Source organism: Misgurnus anguillicaudatus, chromosome 20, assembly GCF_027580225.2.
Source record: "Misgurnus anguillicaudatus chromosome 20, ASM2758022v2, whole genome shotgun sequence".
In the NCBI taxonomy this organism is placed as follows: domain Eukaryota; kingdom Metazoa; phylum Chordata; class Actinopteri; order Cypriniformes; family Cobitidae; genus Misgurnus; species Misgurnus anguillicaudatus.
In genome coordinates this window covers 9200394-9219392 of record NC_073356.2, presented here as the reverse complement: position 1 = coordinate 9219392, position 18999 = coordinate 9200394, and the positions used below count along the sequence as shown (strand labels likewise).

General features: G+C 39.5%; 1 protein-coding gene across 1 annotated transcript in view; it reads right to left on the bottom strand.

The window, feature by feature from the left end:
* Window positions 1–18999, bottom strand: part of LOC129455158 (uncharacterized) — a 181095-nt gene that overhangs the window by 143933 nt on the left and 18163 nt on the right. Inside the window, exons 4-5 of the mRNA XM_073858072.1 lie at window positions 13536–13618; window positions 9774–11224 (exon numbers count right to left, since the gene is read on the bottom strand). Coding sequence (XP_073714173.1) covers window positions 13614–13618 — 5 coding nt within the window. The 3' untranslated portion in view covers window positions 9774–11224; window positions 13536–13613. The remainder of the gene's footprint in view (window positions 1–9773; window positions 11225–13535; window positions 13619–18999) is intronic.

Below are 18999 nucleotides of genomic sequence, written 5' to 3'. Positions count from 1 at the left end.
TGCCTGGCTTTGCAGTCTGGTGTGCAATCCCCGTGTCGTCGAGAGAGATGGTTTGCCGGTGACCATTTTGTCCGCATGCGTTACTTGGATCTTCTATATGAGCGGAGTGCTCCCCTGGTTCTAGGGTGGCCATTCGTGGCAGTTCCGCCGGACACGTCCCGAACATGTTTTCGGGTTCGTTCTCCGGAAGTTGCGTTGCTCGACCGCATACGTCATCGAGGTTCTCACATTTCAGTTAATGGAATAGTCTACTCATTTTCAATATTAAAATATGTTATTACCTTAACTAAGAATTGTTGATACATCCCTCTATCATCTGTGTGCGTGCACGTAAGCGCTGGAGCGCGCTGCGACGCTTCGATAGCATTTAGCTTAGCCCCATTCATTCAATAAACATCTTGGATTTGGAAAGCACGTCCTGCGTGCTACCTTAATTCATTCACATGTGTATAGCGAAGCCAGAAAGTATAATAAATTGGCACTCAAGACGCAACGGAGCCTCGCACTAATAATCACCATCTGCCTTTTGTTGTCCGGGGACATCCACCAATGCCCCGGTCCGATAAATGGTTCAACATCAGATAACCACCATATCATCACATCTAACTATTGTGGGAGTATTCAGAGAAACTTGCAGGGATCGGTGTTTGAAATGGATGTTGTCGCCGGCTGGGCGGATCCATTGGGGATTGGCGGTGGCGGATTTACTGGCTTTGATGTGCTGTCCCCTCCGTCGTATGGGATGCCCCCGTCGGCTGGGTGTTTGGACGAGGACGGACTCCGGGTTGGCCGGGGAGCGTCGTTTTACCGGAGTCCACAAGTTGACACGGATCTTGCCGGAGCGGCTGGCTCGCTGGTCTCTACCAGCGGCTGTCAGACACTATCTGCATTGGCAAGTAAGGTTCAGGTTCCATCTTTTCTTTCGGTTGGGAGCCGTGTAACGGGTGAGAGTGCAGAAGTTGGGGAGTTAACTGCGATTAACGTCAACAATGGAAACAGGAAACTGCCAAATCCAGCGATAATAAAACACCGGAAACTTGGAGTATTTCAGACAGTTAATAATTCCAAATTAATTTGGGACTCAAGATTTAAACCGAAAGGCATTCTGTGTGCACATTTGAATATACGAAGTATTACGTTAAAAAGTGATCAAGTCCGCCACCTACTTATTGATTCTAATATTGACTTCTTATGCCTTTCTGAGACATGGCTTAAAGAAACTTCACCCTCTGCAATTATATCTATACCTGGTTATGATTTATGCTAAGGACACTTTTAACTGTAATGAAATTTATGTCACAGATGAGAATGATTTGGAATTTATTGGTCTGAATGTAACTTTGTCACCGCAAATGTCTTTTATTCTTGTGGTTATTTATAGACCTCCTTCATCTAATGCAGATTTTTATGAAAAGCTGGATAGTTTATTAAACCAACTTAATCCTGCAAAAGAACTTATAATGTTAGGTGACCTGAATGTTAATTGGGAAGTCAAGCAAATCAGGAAAAACTTGAAAAAGGTAATGGATAAAATGGATATGTCTCAGGTGATTAATGGTGCTACGAGAATTACAAATTCTACGAGCACTCAAATTGATTTAGCTTTTACAAACAGGCCAGAAAGAATTTTGAAATCATATAATATGCTTACTGGATTGTCTGATCACAATCTCATAATGGTCACAAGAAAATTAAATAACAAGCGTTTTAAACCTTTGCCAGCCACAGAATCCTTTAGGATACCAAAACAGGAACAACAAAATTTCATAGATTCAATTGATGATGTAAATTGGGATGAACTACTCTCTGGCATAAACTTGGAAAAGGATTGTTTTCTTTTTTCTAATAAAATACAGCAAATTGTTTATCAATTTACACGGAAAATTAGATTAAGAGCTAAAAAAAATGTCTTTCCATGGCTAAATGAATCTGTTCTAAAATTGATGAAAGAACGAGATCATTCTTTGAAGTTGGCTGTAAAATCAGGATATAATAGGCATCATTTTATCTCTTTAAGAAATAGAGTAGTGAGAGAAATAAGGAGATCTAAAGCTGACTTCTTTATAACTGCTTTGAATAGTGCACGTGGGAATTCTAAAATGACCTGGCATTATATAAAAAAATTGACAGGTGAGTCCCATAAAAGTAAGACAAAACAAATACAAATTGAATTAAATGGAGACATTTTGGTAGAACCCAAGGTATTAGCTGATGCTTTTAACAACTATTTTATTAAATCGGTGGCAGAAATTTCTAAGAATTTTATAATAAACAAAAAAAAAGAACACTTAGTGTCTGCAACACAGTCTTTCTCCATAGCAAACATCACTGAGACTAAAGTCACTGATATTTTCAGGGTGCGATTTGCCAGGGGGGATGCGTGGGATTTCCCCCTTTCTGGTCAATGTATCCCTGCCTCTGCTTAATTATTTTTATCCCCGGTGGGGATAAATTTATCCCCCCCTCAAAGTGATCAGTGCTACTACACTAGTGGCGAGACGGATCACAAAACTTATCACGGATCCGTGGTTTGATTAAAGTCAATTTTGTTTTAAAATGCGCTACTTTGGCTGGCTCTGATGATACAGCTGCCGCGCAGCATCTCTGTATTCACCACTCTGCAGACTTGCTCATTGTCCCGCCCACGGCGCTATCTGATTGGTTACACCTCACGAGTAATAGCCTACCAACACTTGGAGATGGTTATGGAGCTGTGTGTCGAAACGATGAAATGCAGCATAGTCAGCCGCATATTAATAAAGCGGGAATAAACATAACAATCTGATTATCTGTTTATGATGACAAGCAGAGTTGGTGTCCCAGTCACACCACTGAGAATGGCCGAAGTTACACATTATACATGCCGATGAGGCGTTTAGCGAGGCGCGGGCGCGTCCAGTTTGCGCAAATGAGGCTAAGTGACTAACACATAATGCATCTGACTTCTCTATCATTTCACTGTAGCTCAGCATCGCGGTGTAAAGTTAATGTTATTACTTTAAAAGCAGCATTAAAACTGTTTCTACTGTAATGGTTTAACTTTGCAATCAATACATTGTTCATATTTATGTTTAAGTTGACACTACGTTGTGCCATATAGTTTTGCCATTCAAGATTCTTGCGTGTTTTTTCGTTGTGCATGATCACAGTTCATATGTGTGGGGAAAGATAAGCTATTAGAGTAAAAATATTGCGTTAGGCTGCTTCATGAGTTTATAAGAAAAAAGATTTTACAATTCCTGCAAATGCAGTGATGAGTTCATGTTCTCATGATTTATTTTTATGAATTAAAATGTTTTGAAATGTGCTGTGGACAGAGACGCATTATGTCAAGAATTATAAAAAAGCGTCAATAAGCTCATAATTTGTGCTAAAATAGTATAAATGTTTAGTTTTAAAACCATTTTGAAAAGCTGGTTATATTTTTATGTTTCTGCACAAGTTCAGCAGACAGTGAAGTTCGGGTTTGTTCCGATCAGAGGTCGTGAGCGGAGAGCGCATTTCTGAATATTAGAAATATTTTAATTTGAAATATATAAAACATAATAATAATAATATTATAATGGATTTTTGTTAGGTCGGACAATGATTACCAAATTTCTCTCTCATATTGCTCTTCATAACCACTGAAAACAGTCAAAAAAGTTAAAACTAGTTGTGGGTACAAAATGACTCATGACGAAATATGGTGGGTACCCACCATCGCCAAAATCGACGCCTATGAAAACATCCCCCCCTCTGTTTTTTTCACAAATCGCACCCTGGATATAATTAAAACACTAAAACCATCTAAGGCCAGGGATGTATTTGGTATGGATACGAACATGCTTAAAGATTTAGGATCTGGTCTGGCTACTCCCATTGCTTCTATTATTAATCTATCTATTTCCAGTGGTCACTTTCCAAAGGCCTGGAAATCTGCTATTGTTACGCCAGTTTTTAAGTCTGGATTGTCTACCTCCATGAATAACTATCAACCAATAAGTATTCTTCCGGCCATTTCTAAAATTGCAGAAAAATGGGTGGCTGAGCAGATTGTCAAGTATTTAAACAGTAGCTCCCCCTCTTTTCACACCATGCAGTTTGGTTTTAGATCAAAACATTCTACTGAAACGGCGGCATGCCTTTTTATTGAGAAAATAAAATTTTCTCTTGACAAGGGGGGAGTAGTAGGGGCGGTATTCTTGGATCTCAAGAAAGCCTTTGATACAGTGAACCACTCAGTTCTACTTAACAAGCTTCCACTGTTTAAATTTTCTTGTGACACTATAAGTTGGTTTGAATCTTATTTGCATGATCGTACACAATCTGTACTAATTAACAACTGTAATTCTGAGTCGCTTAGGCTAACTACTGGGGTTCCTCAAGGCTCAATATTAGGGCCCCTTTTATTTAGCCTTTATATCAATGACTTGCCTAATGTTTGTTCTGAAGTAGAATGTTTAATGTATGCAGACGATACCGTTCTATTTGTTCATGGTCGGTCTAAAGACATTGTTGCAGATAAACTCACAAAAGCAATGACTTGTGTTACATCTTGGCTGCAGGAGAACTGCCTGCAGTTAAATATTTCAAAAACTGTAGGTATGTTCTTCAGCAAAACTAATAGAGCTTCATTTAATCCTGACATAATAGTTAATGGAGAAAAATTACAAATCGTAAATAACTATAAATATCTTGGCTTAATAATAGATTCAACTCTTTCATTTAAAGCCCATATTGAAAAATTATGTAAAATAATCAAGTTTAATCTTGCCAATTTCCACTCAATTCGAAATGATATGTCAACTGAAGCTGCACAATTTTTTTTACATTCAATGATTTTCAGCCATTTTAATTATTGCTTTACAAGTTGGTCTCAAGCAAGTCAGAGCGTAAAAAGACCATTGGAATCATTATACAAACAAGCCATTAAAATTATGGATAAAAAACCAAGGCACTATCATCACTGTGCAATTTTAGAAAAATATAGCCTTTTAAACTGGGACAGTCTTCATAAGTTTTTAAATCTAAATCTTATATATAAAGTGACACATGATTTGGCTCCAGCTCCTCTGGCTGAGTTCGTCAGCCAATGAAACAGATCTGAGCGCGTTACTCGAGGCTCTGCCAGAGGGGACTGTGTCATCCCTCTGCGCAGGAGCGCTTTCAGTCGCTCGGCCTGGTCAGTGAGGGGTGCCACTGAATGGAATTTTATACCTGAGGAGGTTAGACAGCTCAACACTTATAAGGCTTTTGCAAAACAACTGAAAATTTGGCTTATTAACAATTATGTCTGTCATCATTAATAGCCGAGCCCATTGAGATGTACTACATATTTGAAATACTATAGTTTTTTTTGAAAAATGTGTATTACGTGTGTCTTACTACTGTAATAGGTACAGTGTACCTTATGTTATTTTATAGTGTAATTACAATTGTAGTTAGTCAATTTCCCATATATTTGTAATGTATTTTCTTGTTTGTATTTTAATGCCTTTTTTACATCTTGGCCAGGGGACTACAGATGAAAAATAGCCTTTTGGCTAATTCTGGCTTTTTTAACCATGTCTGTACATGTGTTTTATGAAATTGCGCTGTCCCCTTTTAAATAAACCATTAAATCAAATCAAATCAAATCAATGGTACCATTTAGAGATAAAGTTAGAAGTGACCAAACACATCTACGTTTTTCCTATTTAAGACGAGTAGTTATACGAGCAAGTTTGGTGGTACAAAATAAAACGTAGCGCTTTTCTAAGCGGATTTAAAAGAGGAGCTACATTTTATGACGTAAAAGCACTTTTGGGAGTACTTTGACTCGGCGCAGTAACACCCTCCCCTCTCCCATTATGAGAGTGAGAAGGGGAGCGGACTTTTCAGGTGAGTCGAAGTACTCCCAAAAGTGCTAGTACGCCATAAAATATAGTTCCTCTTTTAAATCCGCTTAGAAAAGTGCTACGTTTTATTTTGTACCACCAAACTTGCTCGTATAACTACTTGTCTTAAATAGGAAAAACGTTGATGTGTTTGGTCACTTCTAACTTTATCTCTAAATGGTACCATTGAATGAATGGGGCTAATGCTATCGAAGCGTCGCAGCGCGCTCCAGCGCTTACGTGCACGCACACAGATGATAGAGGGATGTATCAACAATTCTTAGTTAAGGTAATAACATATTTTAATATTGAAAATGAGTAGACTATTCCTTTAAAATACATTAGAAAATTATGATTTATTTCTTTTAAGACATACAATCTTTGTAGTTTCATTCTTACCTTGAAATGTAACGGTTGTTTTTCTGAAATTAAACCCGAAATATTAAACATTGATGATGTCGACCAACGCGACTTCCGGAGAACGAACCCGAAAACATGTTCGGGACGTGTCCGGCGGAACTGGCACGAACGGCCACCCTACCTGGTTCCAGCAACTGTGATTTCTGGTGTGACGGAGTTGTATAGCCCGCGTTTATTCAAGCTGGGTCTTTTCGAGATAGGTGGTAAACAAGACTTTTATTATAAATTACTTTTATTACTTCGCGTGAACTGGACTGCCTATTTATTACTGAAACCTGGCTTACCGTTGAGGATTTAAGCCCTCTGTCGGAACTTTTGCCTTCAAACTGTTTGTTTTTAAATTTGCCTCGGTTGATTGGCAGGGGTGGCGGATTACTCTCTATTTTTAAAGATATTTTCTCATATCACCAAATAGTACAAAATGACTATAGAAGTTTTGAGCTACAATTATTTGTAATTCAATTAAGTAGTCAATTGTTGATTGCTTTGATATACCGCCCAAACACAATGCAGATTTTTTAAATGAACTTGCAGATTTTTTGGGTCAGTTTGTACCAAAATATGATAAATTGCTAATTTTAGGAGATTTTAATGTGCATGTGTGTTGCCCAACAGACTCCTTAGCTAAAGAGTTTATTACCTTGATAAATGCCTTTGATTTAGATCAGCATGTTAATGATCCTATAAGGGTGGACATACACTAGATCTTGTGTTATCATATGGTATCTCTTTGTCTACTCTGGAGATAGTGGAAAATGGGTTTTCAGATCATAAATGTGTTTTATTTTCAATGCCCACAACTTCAAGTTCTTTGAACCCCAAAAGACAAGTACGTAAATCGCGATTAAATAATTCAGATACTTGTACAATTTTTTCATCAGCCTTCTGTGATACTAATCACATTATGAATACTAACCAGTATGCATTAAGTGCAGAGAAGCTTTTGTATGAGTTTAATTCTAAATGTGTGGATGTTTAAAATACAGTAGCTCCAGTGAAGACTTTAAAATCTAAACCAAGAGTCGACCCGTGGGTTGACGATAATATACGCTCCTTGAGACAGTCTTGCAGGAAAGCGGAGCGCAGATGGAAGAAGGATAAACTTCATGTTTCTTTTGAAATGCTAAGTGATTCGTTGTTAAACTACCAAAAGGCCTTGAGAACAGCAAGATCTGACTATTTCACAAAACTAACTACAATTACCACAGACCAAGAACACTTTTTACTGTTTTTAATTCTGTTATTAATCCACCTGTTTATGAGTATTCTAATGTATCAAGGACCCTGTGTGATGACTTTCTGATATTCTTTGTGAATAAGATCAATGACATAAGAATGGGGATCTGTTGTCCGTCCTTTGATCCGTCGACCTTGGTGGCTTGTTCAGCGGAGCTGAACAAATTTGAACCTGTCTCTCTTTCTCATCTGCAGGATATAGTGAGCCAGTTAAAGCCATCGGGCTCCTCTATGGATGCCATCCCGCCCCTGCTGTTGAAAAAAGCTATGGAGACTTCAGGGCCCTACTTGTTAATTATTATAAATCAATGTCTGGAAACCTGTGTGGTACCAGACTCATTGAAACATGCTGTAGTTCAGCCGCTGTTAAAGAAACCCAACCTAGATTTAAATGTTGTGGACAATTTTAGACCTGTTTCAAATTTGCCTTTTATTTCAAAGATTTTAGAGAAGATAGTTTTGAAACAATTGCAGAGTTTTTTAGATGAAAATAAGATATTTGAGTGTTTTCAATCTGGTTTTAAAAAATATCACTGGACAGAGACTGCACTTTTGAAAGTTTTAAACGATGTGTTGATAGCTGCTGATTCTGGGGTTTCTACTGTATTATTATTACTAGATTTGAGTGCGGCTATCAATACAGTAGATCATTTTATTCTTCTTGCCCGTTTGGAGCATTGGGTAGGTATTAAAGGTCCTGCCTTAGAATGGTTTAGGTCTTATTTGTCAAACAGGACGTTTAGTGTTAACATTGGGGAACATATGTCGAAGGCTGCTTCTCTGTTCTGTGGTGTTCCGCAAGGATCCATTTTAGCTCCAATTCTTTTTACATTATACATGCTTCCATTAGGGTCTATTCTCAGGAAACATGGGTTGTTGTTTCACTGCTATGCAGGCAACACTCAAGTTTATTTACCCCTAAAACCAAACTGTAATGGACTGGAACAAATTAAGGCGTGTATATCTGATGTGAAAGCTTGGTTAGCCCTAAATTTTCTTAATTTTAATGAAAATAAAACCGAAATTATAGTGTGTCACAGGGTGACTATTGTAGGGCGGAACCAAAAGTGGCAGAGATTGGTTCCGCCTGAAGATGGTTTCCTGCCAGACCTTCCTTCACAAACACCTTTTCACTTCCTGGTTTCCCGGGGCAACACAATCGGGGCTTATGAGAAACAGGTGTGCGGATTGGGAAGTGGCAATCTGTGATTGAAGCATGCATGAAGAGAAGACATATAAATAGGCCCAGAGAAACACAGTATGGTGGCGATCAACTGAGAGTTGAATTTCGGGGCAAGCTCCGCTCCGCCAAGGGCGGATTAAACACCCCCTCCTTAGAAGGCGCCGTTGATCCGGGGATCGCTAAAGCGAGCGGAAAGAAGATGGCTGGAGCCAAAAGAAAGGAGTGGAGGTCGTTTTCATTAAAGGAGCACCACAGACGAGGACACGAGAACCAAAGGTTGATTTTTGCCCATCGGGTTCGTGGTGTTGACTGGGTTCCTGGTTTACGGTAGTGAAGCGGATGCTGTGTTGTGGTGGTGTGTAAACGGAGGATTAAAGGAGAAAACGAGTTGGAAACGGAAGAAGAGGAAATCGGCGGCTGAGTATATTGGAAGTTTATTGATGCTGTGAGAAGTTTGAAATGCATGTCTTCAATATAGTAGTCGGATGAATGCGATCTGAATACGCACACCAAGAATGAAACTAGCCCGTGTGGATATCACGGAGGCTTGAACGAGAGAGTGACAACGTATCGTGAGTACAAGGAATTTACAGTTGGATGTATTATCTGGAAGTGCATTGTTTCATGTGTGTGTAAGCCCAGGTGAGTGAAGATAGCGGCCCTGTCACGGAGCAGAGTGGTAGGCGAGCCGGCCGTGTAGCATCGTAAGGAAAGAGGATCATTGTACCGATTCAATTCAATTCAATTCAATTTTATTTATATAGCGCTTTTCACAATTTGGTAATTGTATCAAAGCAGCTTTACATAATAGATGCAGTGAAAAGCACAGAAAATCGACAGATAGCACAACATAATAAACGATAGCACAAGCAGTTAAATTTGCTACGGCTATAAATCAACATTATAAACAAACGTATTACTAATGTAACGTATAGAAGTTAAGCCCAAAAAGGCTGCCTCCCCGGGTTGAAAAACCCCCTAGGAGAAAAAAACCCCGGAATTTTAGCCGGGGTAGTAAAAAAAGTCATAGGAGGAAAAAACCCTTGGGAGGTATATATATATATATATATATACACATTGAAACGGAAGGAGATTGAGCGGAGATTAAGCGGAGATTAAGCGGGTTCTGCCGGTGGTCTTTGGTCAGGCATCAGCTGGACATCACGTTGAAGAACAGCTAGTAGATCAGTTGTGTGCCGACTTTCACATGTACCGGAACTGGATCTGTTTGTCTCGTCCTCGGGATCAAGGACGAGACAGGGAGAGAGACACAAAATCTTATTAGCGTAGGGGCCGTTCACATAGAAAACAAGTGTCACACAGTAATGTGGTTTTAGTCAGCTCGGTTCCGGACAGGCTAACTATTGCTGGTTAAGTGTATTACATATAGTTAATGATTTTAGAAACGGAAACAGAACTCGTTTGACTAAGGCCAGAGGCCCCACTGCCGTCGTTAATGCTATCGTACAGTGGCAAACGGTTCTGTATGACATTCTATTTTAAGGTCATGGGAAAAGGCAATAATTGCAAGCCGGCCATATTTGGCAGTTAAGACTCAGTCGAAAACCAATTCAAAGTTTCAGCATATTACTAAAGAGTATTAATGAGATTTACCATGCTTTGAAGTGTTGACGAAAAAAAAAAGGTTTTAATTTATTCATTAATTTATTTATTTATTAGGTTGTACAAGCTAGCTATTAGGAGATAAGTACCATTGTTAAAACAACTATTTGAAAGCCTTGTTAAAGAGAAAAGTTTTAAGTCTAGATTTAAAGTTATCTACTGTCTCTGATTTTCGGACGTCGGTTGGTAAATCATTCCATAGCTTAGGGGCTAAGTAGGAAAAGGATCTGCCACCTTTAGACACTTTTGATATTTTAGGGATAATTAAGAGGCCAGAATTTTGTGACCGCAATGCACGTGATGGATTGTATTCTGATAAGCGCTCCACCCACCGCACGCTCCACCCACCGTACCAGCCAGCTTCAACTATCAGCCTTCATTACAATGCCCCGCCGGCCCATCGCTGACTCCGGGAAGATCTTGGCCTGACCTTAATAATTGTCACTAGAAGTGTCGTGGGTGAGTCTTGACTTGTTGAGTGTGTACACTTGATGTCGTGCAGTGTCGTGCTGTGTATCCGTTGTCAGGAGCCATTACAGTGAGTCGGCCGTAAGAGAAGACGCTGTGCGGTGGGTGGAGCGCTTATAAAATCATACGCTGTGCAGTGGAAACCGAATGGAGACGGGTGTGGTGTCCAGAGCCCCTGTTGTGTAGACGGTGAAGTCGGTGGTGGGTTGTACAGAAGATCCAGACCTAGGTGTGAGTAGAGATTTAATGCTGATGTCCCTGTAAACAAAGGCACAGTGTGTTGTGGAAGTCTAGCGTGTAGTAACATGTCTGTCTGTCACGGAGCCTCTTCAAAGGTGCGCCCCTGTCCAGATCTCTGGAGCTACACATACGGAGAGGAGAGGGCAGCGTTCGGCTTGGCGGTGACAGTACTCCATCCCCAGGGCGGTGAAGAGGCCTAGGGAGCAAAGATCACAATTAACCATCTCATCACAAAAGGTCTGTGAGTTACACCCATTCACTGCACACCCCATAGGATATCGAAAGGTCTATGCTAACACGAACCCCATACCAGTATCTGCTGAAGCCAGTCCACCTGTAAGAAAGAAAGAGGAATCCACAGTGAGTTGTGAAAGCGTTGATTCTGTGTTATAGCCCCGAACCTCTAAAGGAGGAGAAAACCACGAACCAGCGACCTGAAGTGACTGCAGTTAAAGGTGAAGTGTGAAACTGTAAAAAGGCAAAGAGACCCTAAAGCCGAAAGTATACTAGGGACGTCCGCGTATGCGCGCCGTCCAAATGACGTCATTTTCGTCATCAGGAGGGTCCGCGGCCGGCCGCGCGGACCGTCCGCGTGCAGCCCAAAATTTGAGACCGCGCGGACAGTGCGCGTACAGTCTGCGTACGACAGCGCATGCGCGTGAAAATATTTAGACAGGACACTCCACTATAAACAATTATACAAAAGAAAATAGACAGCATTTGCACAAACACTATCGTTTTTCTTCTTTAACTTTTACTTCTTCCATGAACAGAAAGCTGTGGAGCATGTTTGTTTGATTCCTGTTCTTTGTTGTCTTGTTGTTTGTTCTAAACTGTGTTTGCAATGGTGGATCAGTTACTTTTCTTCACCTATCCTAATGTTTTAATGTACTGTAAATGTCTCCAAATCAGTGCTGCCCTGACGGCCTGTTAGACTAATAATTTGAATAAGAAATCATTTGTATTGCGTATAGTGTCGAACGCGGCCATCCGCGTGTAGCCGCGGAGACTATACTCGGAAAGCTGCGCGGACGCGTGCGCGCGCGAGCCGGACGCGGAAAAAAGTATACCCGGGCCTTAAGAGCCCCCTTCCCTTACTGCAGCATCTGTCGAGGCCAGAAGAGGCCCTTATTTTAAGTCCCCCTTCCCTTCCCTTGTTGCAACGTCTGTCCAGGCCAGAGGAGGCCCTTCTTTTTAAGTTCCCCTCCCCCTTCCTGACTATTCTTTTTAAATAATTTAAATAAAGTTTCATTTTAATTTACTTGTACCATGTGTGTCTGGTCATTGGGGTGGCTTTGGGAACCTCCTCGAGGTGAAAATTAGAAAGGGGCGTGACCTCATAGCATCTGGGTCCGCCCCGACCTGTGACAAGTGTTTGGCTCATCAAATTCTCCAACTCAAATAACCCTAGGTAATTTAACCCTACCTGCAAAGACTTGGGTTAAGAATTTGGGTGTTGTTTTTGATGATGGCCTGAAATTCGACAAGCAGATAAGTTCAGTAGTCAAATCCTGCTTTTTCCAGCTTCGTCTTTTAGCCAGAGTAAAACTAATTTTATCCTTTAATAATTTCGAAAGATTAATACATCGACTATTGCAACTCACTGTACTACGGGATCAGCCAGTCAGCTTTATCCCGGCTACAAATTGTTCAAAATGCAGCAGCAAGACTCCTAACAGGCACTAGAAAATGGGACCACATTACTCCAGTGTTACGTCAGTTGCACTTGCTGCCTGTACGATATCGTGTAGATTTTAAAATTCTTCTTTTGGTTTTTAAATCTTTAAATGGGTTGGCCCCTACTTATCTTTCAGATCTATTGATAGAACACTGTCCAGTTATGTCTCTAGGGTCTTCAAACCAGAAATTATTATTTATACCGAAATCGAAGTTGAAAAGTAGGGGTGATCTCACTTTTTCAAATGTGGGGGATGATTGTGGAATGCGTTACCTTTTACTATTAGATCTGCTCCATCCTTGTCTGTTTTTAAATCTAGGTTAAAAACCTATCTTTTTGATTTGGCATACGCCTAAGGGATGAAATGTATTGTAGGTATTGTGTATTAATGTATTTTTATTGTTGTTATTTATGTAAAGCACACTGGTCAACTGGTGTTGTGTTTAGTAGTGCTATAGAAATAAATTGACATTGACATCTTTTCCAGTTGAATGGTAAGGCTTATTTGGTGGTTATATAGATTATTATTCAAATTATCCTGAAGTTGAACAGCTCCATCACACAACATCGAATTACGTGATTCAATGCATGAAAAGCATCTTTGCAAGGCATGGAATTCCTCATATTGTGCAAAGTGACAATGGTCCTCAGTACACTAGTCGTGAATTCCAACTGTTTGCAGAACAGTATGGCTTTAAACATACTACTTTAAGCCCCCTTTGTCCAAAGGCAAATGGCAAAGCAGAAAAAGGGGTACAAATTGTAAAAAGACTTTTGAAAAAAAGCTGCAGCAAGCAGTTCTGATGTAAATCTGTCTCTCTTGAGTTACCGTTCTTCTCCACTCAGTTGTGGATTATCTCCTGGTGAGTTGTTGATGAACCGAAAACTGCGTGACACATTGCCAAAGTTATCCTTGAAAACAGAAAACAACAGTCTATCATTGAAAGAGATGCAACATTTTAAAGAGAAGCAGAAAGAACATTATGACAAGGGAGCTCGACATCTGACATCTCTTTCTGAATGAGATACAGTTAGAATTGAGGAGCCTACTGGATGGAGAAAGAAAGCTACAGTCCTAAAAGAGGTAAATCCAAGATCATATCTGGTTGAAACAGAAGATGGACAGACATTGCGGAGAAATCGACAGAGCTTGCTTAAGACTCCAGAGTAGGGCTGCACGAATCGTATTTTTATCATGATAACGATATGCGTGCTCCGCGATTAATTAATGACAATCGTCGCGATTAATGTGCAAAGACCAAGCACAAAACACACGTCTAGAATCAAGCAATGTGTTTGTTATAGGCGGAGTCAGAGTAAACGGAGTGTTTCTTTGCAAGTTCAGTCTGTGTTAAGGTAGAAATACGTTAGCATCACGAGATTTACAGTCATTCGAACATAATGGCAGAGCAACAAGAAGAAAGTGCAGAAATATGTATGTTTAATTCCCAAAAAGGGACATATAGGCCTACTCCATTGTTTTGATAATTCGGATTTGAGGAAAGTGATGTTGATCAAGTCATGAGTCTTGTGCAAACTGTGCTCCTGTTCCATCCAAACGTGAAATATCAAGAGTTTCAAAAGCTGAAGACACAAATCCCCAACCATCCACGACACAGACAACAATAACGGATCGCGTATCATGTAAGTTATAGCCAAAGATATGTGTCCAATAAGCACCGTGAGCAGCAAGGTGCTTAAAAAAAATATTGCCACATAAAAGGCATATCATAGGCATTTTTTTATTAAAAAATGTTTTGTTTTTATTTTAGTTTAATTCTAATTTGATATAAATATATATTAGAGCCCTGCATTTCAGCCTTTTTACGCCCATTGGGTCGGGTTTCGGACCAATTTTAACATCGTAGTTGATATGCGGCCAGGCCTCTGGATTTTTAGGCTTCTCCACCTTTATATATAATAATTTAATTAAAAGAAATGTTGAGACATTGATAAATTGTAAAAGAAATACGTTTAACCTATCGCACGAGTCCACTACGCACATTTACAACGCACCTGTTGCAACGGTGTTTAGCGTCTCCGCCAGCAGCAGGACCTTCAGCGCATCGGGGAATATGGAGAACTGAATAAAAACCTTAAATACTGTGCATAATCTATAAAAGACTTCTTTCGGTAGTCATGTAAAAAATGCGGTGTAAAGCCTTGAATTTTAATTGATGCATAGCGTACGTGTAAGGTAAGGCAACCTGCATGTTTATTTCGTTTCATGTTTATTTCGTTTTGTTTTGATTCATTATTTTTCTGCACCCCGCCGCGACTGCGAGCAACAGAGCAGCCCCCCTCCGCTTTTTAAAAATAGTGTGCTGATAATAAACATTTAAACTAACATTGTTATATGCTGAAAATATACATATTACATAGACTTTATTGTAGGCAAGTGAATTGTTGATTTGAGAGGCTCATTTGATCAAACAAGTCGTCAACATGACGTTAGCTGTCTGCCGCTAACCGCTTGGTCATTATCAAAAACCTTAATTTAACAAACAAAAAAGGCTCTAAAATAAATAAAAGATATTTTATAATTTTGACAGTTAAAACTGAACTGCTTTAATTGCTGCAATAGTCGTACAGCTGTAAGGAATCTGTGTAAGGAGTTATTTTTGTTATTTCTGCGGATTTCTTTTTGCGGAATTATTTTAAATGTTTTAAAAAGATCTAAGAGAATTGGAGCTGTGGATATTACAAAACAATAAAATATTTTATAATATAGGAATATAAAATGTATATAATATTATATACATGGCTGTAAAGTGTAATAAAAATACTGAAGTAAATAGAAGTTCTTCACTAAAAGAATGATCGTATTTTTAATCGTGATCAAAAGTTTGAGCAAAACAATCGTGATCATCATTTTTCCTGGAATCGTGCAGCCCTACTCCAGAGAAATGTCCTCTTGTTTATGAGCCAACCCTGTCTGCAGAACTGCAGTCTTGTGAAATGCCTCTTATTGATCTGCAATGTCATGAAATGCTAACTCCGGGTATGTTAAATTCTGCTGAACAAATTCCTGAACTCAAGTTATCTGTACCAAAGACTGACATGCCTCTATTACGGAGAACTAATCGAATTTCGAAAAGTTCCTGTTCGAATGGACTTATGATAATGAACTGATTGTAGATTTTTTACATATATTGATGAATTGATTGCTGATTTTTTTTACAGTTGGGCTGATGTGAATTATTAGTAATTGTGAATCTAATGTGTTGTTAAAAAAGGAAGATGTAATAAGTATCTATTGTGATGAGTACTGATTGATGCCTGCAGGTGGCAGTTTTTTTTTTTTTTTTTATTGTTTATTTATTTACCAGGACAGTGCATATTAACAACAGTACACCTGTAACATGCCAGATTTAGCCAATGGCTAATTTTCATCTGTAGTCCTGATTGCCAGTTGTACATTGGCACCCTAGAAAAAGTACATATTTAAAAATATTTGCACTGTTAATGTAACAAACTTAAAATAAAGAGATAAAACCATTAAATAGTAAACTAGTCTAAAAATAAGTTGTAAGCTCATTTACAAATCATTACAGTAATTTCAATTTACATCACACAAAACATTTCACAAGTCACGACAGTAACACAAACACAGTAATGTGATATAAGATGACGTGCATTCCCTAGAGGGAGGTTGTTGTAATGGAGACATGCATTGTGTGCTGGACTAAATAAAGACGCCTGTTCTGCCCTCACAATGGCGTCACTCTTCCCAAAGTTAGACAGACAGATAAACTCTTTCCAACACATAAGCTTGTGGGAGAATGCTGCTTTATTCCACACCACGATGAATATGTCGAAAAACAGAGTGAAACTACAGAAAGGAGATGTAAATACAATAGAACTACTTAGTTATCTCCAAAAACAACACTAACATGAATTCATAGTATATAGTTGTAAAATATCTGAAATTCCACATTACTTAGCTTTATAAATAGTAACTTTAACAAACTGAATAAAAATTAATCACAAACTTACAGACAATGCTTTCTACAGAGGATCACAAAATCAATGCTGCTTCAAGCTCCTTCTGTGTTGTTCTACATTTGATTGATGCAATTAACTGAATTTAACTGTCCATCTTTAACTGTATTTTTTAAAGAAGCTACTATGTATTAGTATTAAATCAATAGCAAATATTAAAGATTAATGAATGATCCAGAACACTCCCCGCCTGGCATCTGTAGGATGTCATCATTGAACACGACACCTCTTATTCCATCTTTGACGGCAGGAGAAGGACTGTGTCGGAGATGGGACGTAAGTAGACCTTTGGTATTCCATCCTTTATTGTCTTAACTTCAACCTTCCTGACTCTTCCATCATTACCTGGGAAACTCTTTTGTATAATGCCCATGGGCCAGTCATTTCTTTGAACTTGACCTTCCTTGAGGAGGACTACGTCTCCAGGTTGAAGGTTACGTTCTTCTCTTTGCCACTTTCTCCGATTTTGAAGAGTGCTTAAATACTCCCTTCTCCATCGCTGCCAAAAGGTGTTGGCCAAACTTTGAACTTGTCTCCACTGGCAAACGTAGAGGTTCCTTTCATTGAAGTTGCCATTTGGAGGTGGAAGTGTGCCAGTCTTTTGTGTGAGAAGTGTTGCTGGGGATAGGATGAGTGGATTGTTTGGATCCGTTGATACTGGTGTTAATGGACGAGCATTTACAATAGCTGAAACCTCTGCCATGAATGCGATGAGGACTTCATGGGTAAATTTTACTTGACTGATATTCATTAACATAGCATCAAGGATCCGCCTGGTGATGCCTATCATGCGTTCCCAGCTGCCTCCCATGTGTGATGAGTGTGGTGGGTTGAAACTCCAAGTGCAGCCATTTAAAGATCTACCTTTAATGATTACAGGTGCCACAAATCCAAATGGATCAAATAGACTGTTCACTGTAGACAAGATTCCACGTCTTGTGTAAGGTTTCTCATCATCTGGTACCTGAAAGGTGAAGTTGTCTTTCGAAACATCCCAGCCAACCCCTAAGCTTCTCTGCATATGAGGAAGGTCAACAGCAAGGTTTAAGTCCTTCAGGTTCTCTGCTAAATCGTCCAGAGGGAATGCTCTCATTACTTCAATTTTGTTTGAGGCTATCTTGTGTAGGCGAAGATTTGAAGCTGCCAGAATGGCTTGGGCATTTCTAAGGAGTGTGATGGCTTCATGTTTGGTAGGTAGGGATACCAGAGCATCATCGACATAAAAGTTCCTCTCAATGAACTGTTTTACATCTGAACCATGTTCCTTCTCCCCTTCCAAGGCAGCTTTCTTGAGCCCGTACATGGCCACAGCTGGTGAGGGACTGTTGCCGAAGGCATGCACTCGCATTCTGAATTCTACAACTTCAACTTCATTTTCTGCTTGTTGCCTGTTATTAGGAAGTCTTTGACGTGGGCTGCGAAAGGGAAGTGGAGCAACCCAGCTGTTTGATTCATCTTGATATACTTCTTTTTGCATTATCTTCAGAAAGACGAGATCTTCCATTGATGGAGCTAGTTTGTCATCATCTTTTGTGGACTGGAAGATATCTGTTGTATTGCTCTTTGTGTGTGTTGTTGCAAATTCTAGTTTCAAAGATGGTGCCAGTGAAGTCAGATGTTCATTGTAATGGCAAAACTTCTCTTTGATTTGAATATTGTTTTCACAGGGTTCCATTTGGCTTGGGCGTCCATTCATGAAAATGCTTGTTTTGAAAGTATTAACTTCACATGGTTTGTGGGCACCATCCAGGCAGACATCTCCTATTATTACCCATCCCAAAGCTAACTTCTGAGCAAAAGGAGCATGTCGAGGACCATTGCGCTGTTCCAATACTTTGTGCACTTCAATGATGTCTCTTCCAAGAAGAAGAAGAATCTCAGCTTCAGGGTCAAGTGGAGGTATCTTATGAGCTACTGATTTCAGGTGAGCATGGTTCCAAGCAGCATCAGGAGTAGGGATTTCAGCTCTGTTGTCGGGAAGTTCATTACACTCAATAAGTGTGGGAAGTGTAAAACTGGCACCGTCATTGATTGATTCTATAATGAAACCCTTTGCTCTGCGTCCTAAGATTTCTGATTTACCTGTACATGTCTTCAGTGTGTAAGGAGATGCATGGTCAATGACATTAAATTTGTCGAAGAAGGTGGATTTTGCTAAAGACTTGTTACTCTGGTCGTCTAGAATAGCATAGGTTTTCAACTTTATTTGAGGATGATCTTTACAATATATATTAACTAGGCAGATCTTGGAGCATGATCTTCCTCTGAAACCATTACCACAGACCTTTGTG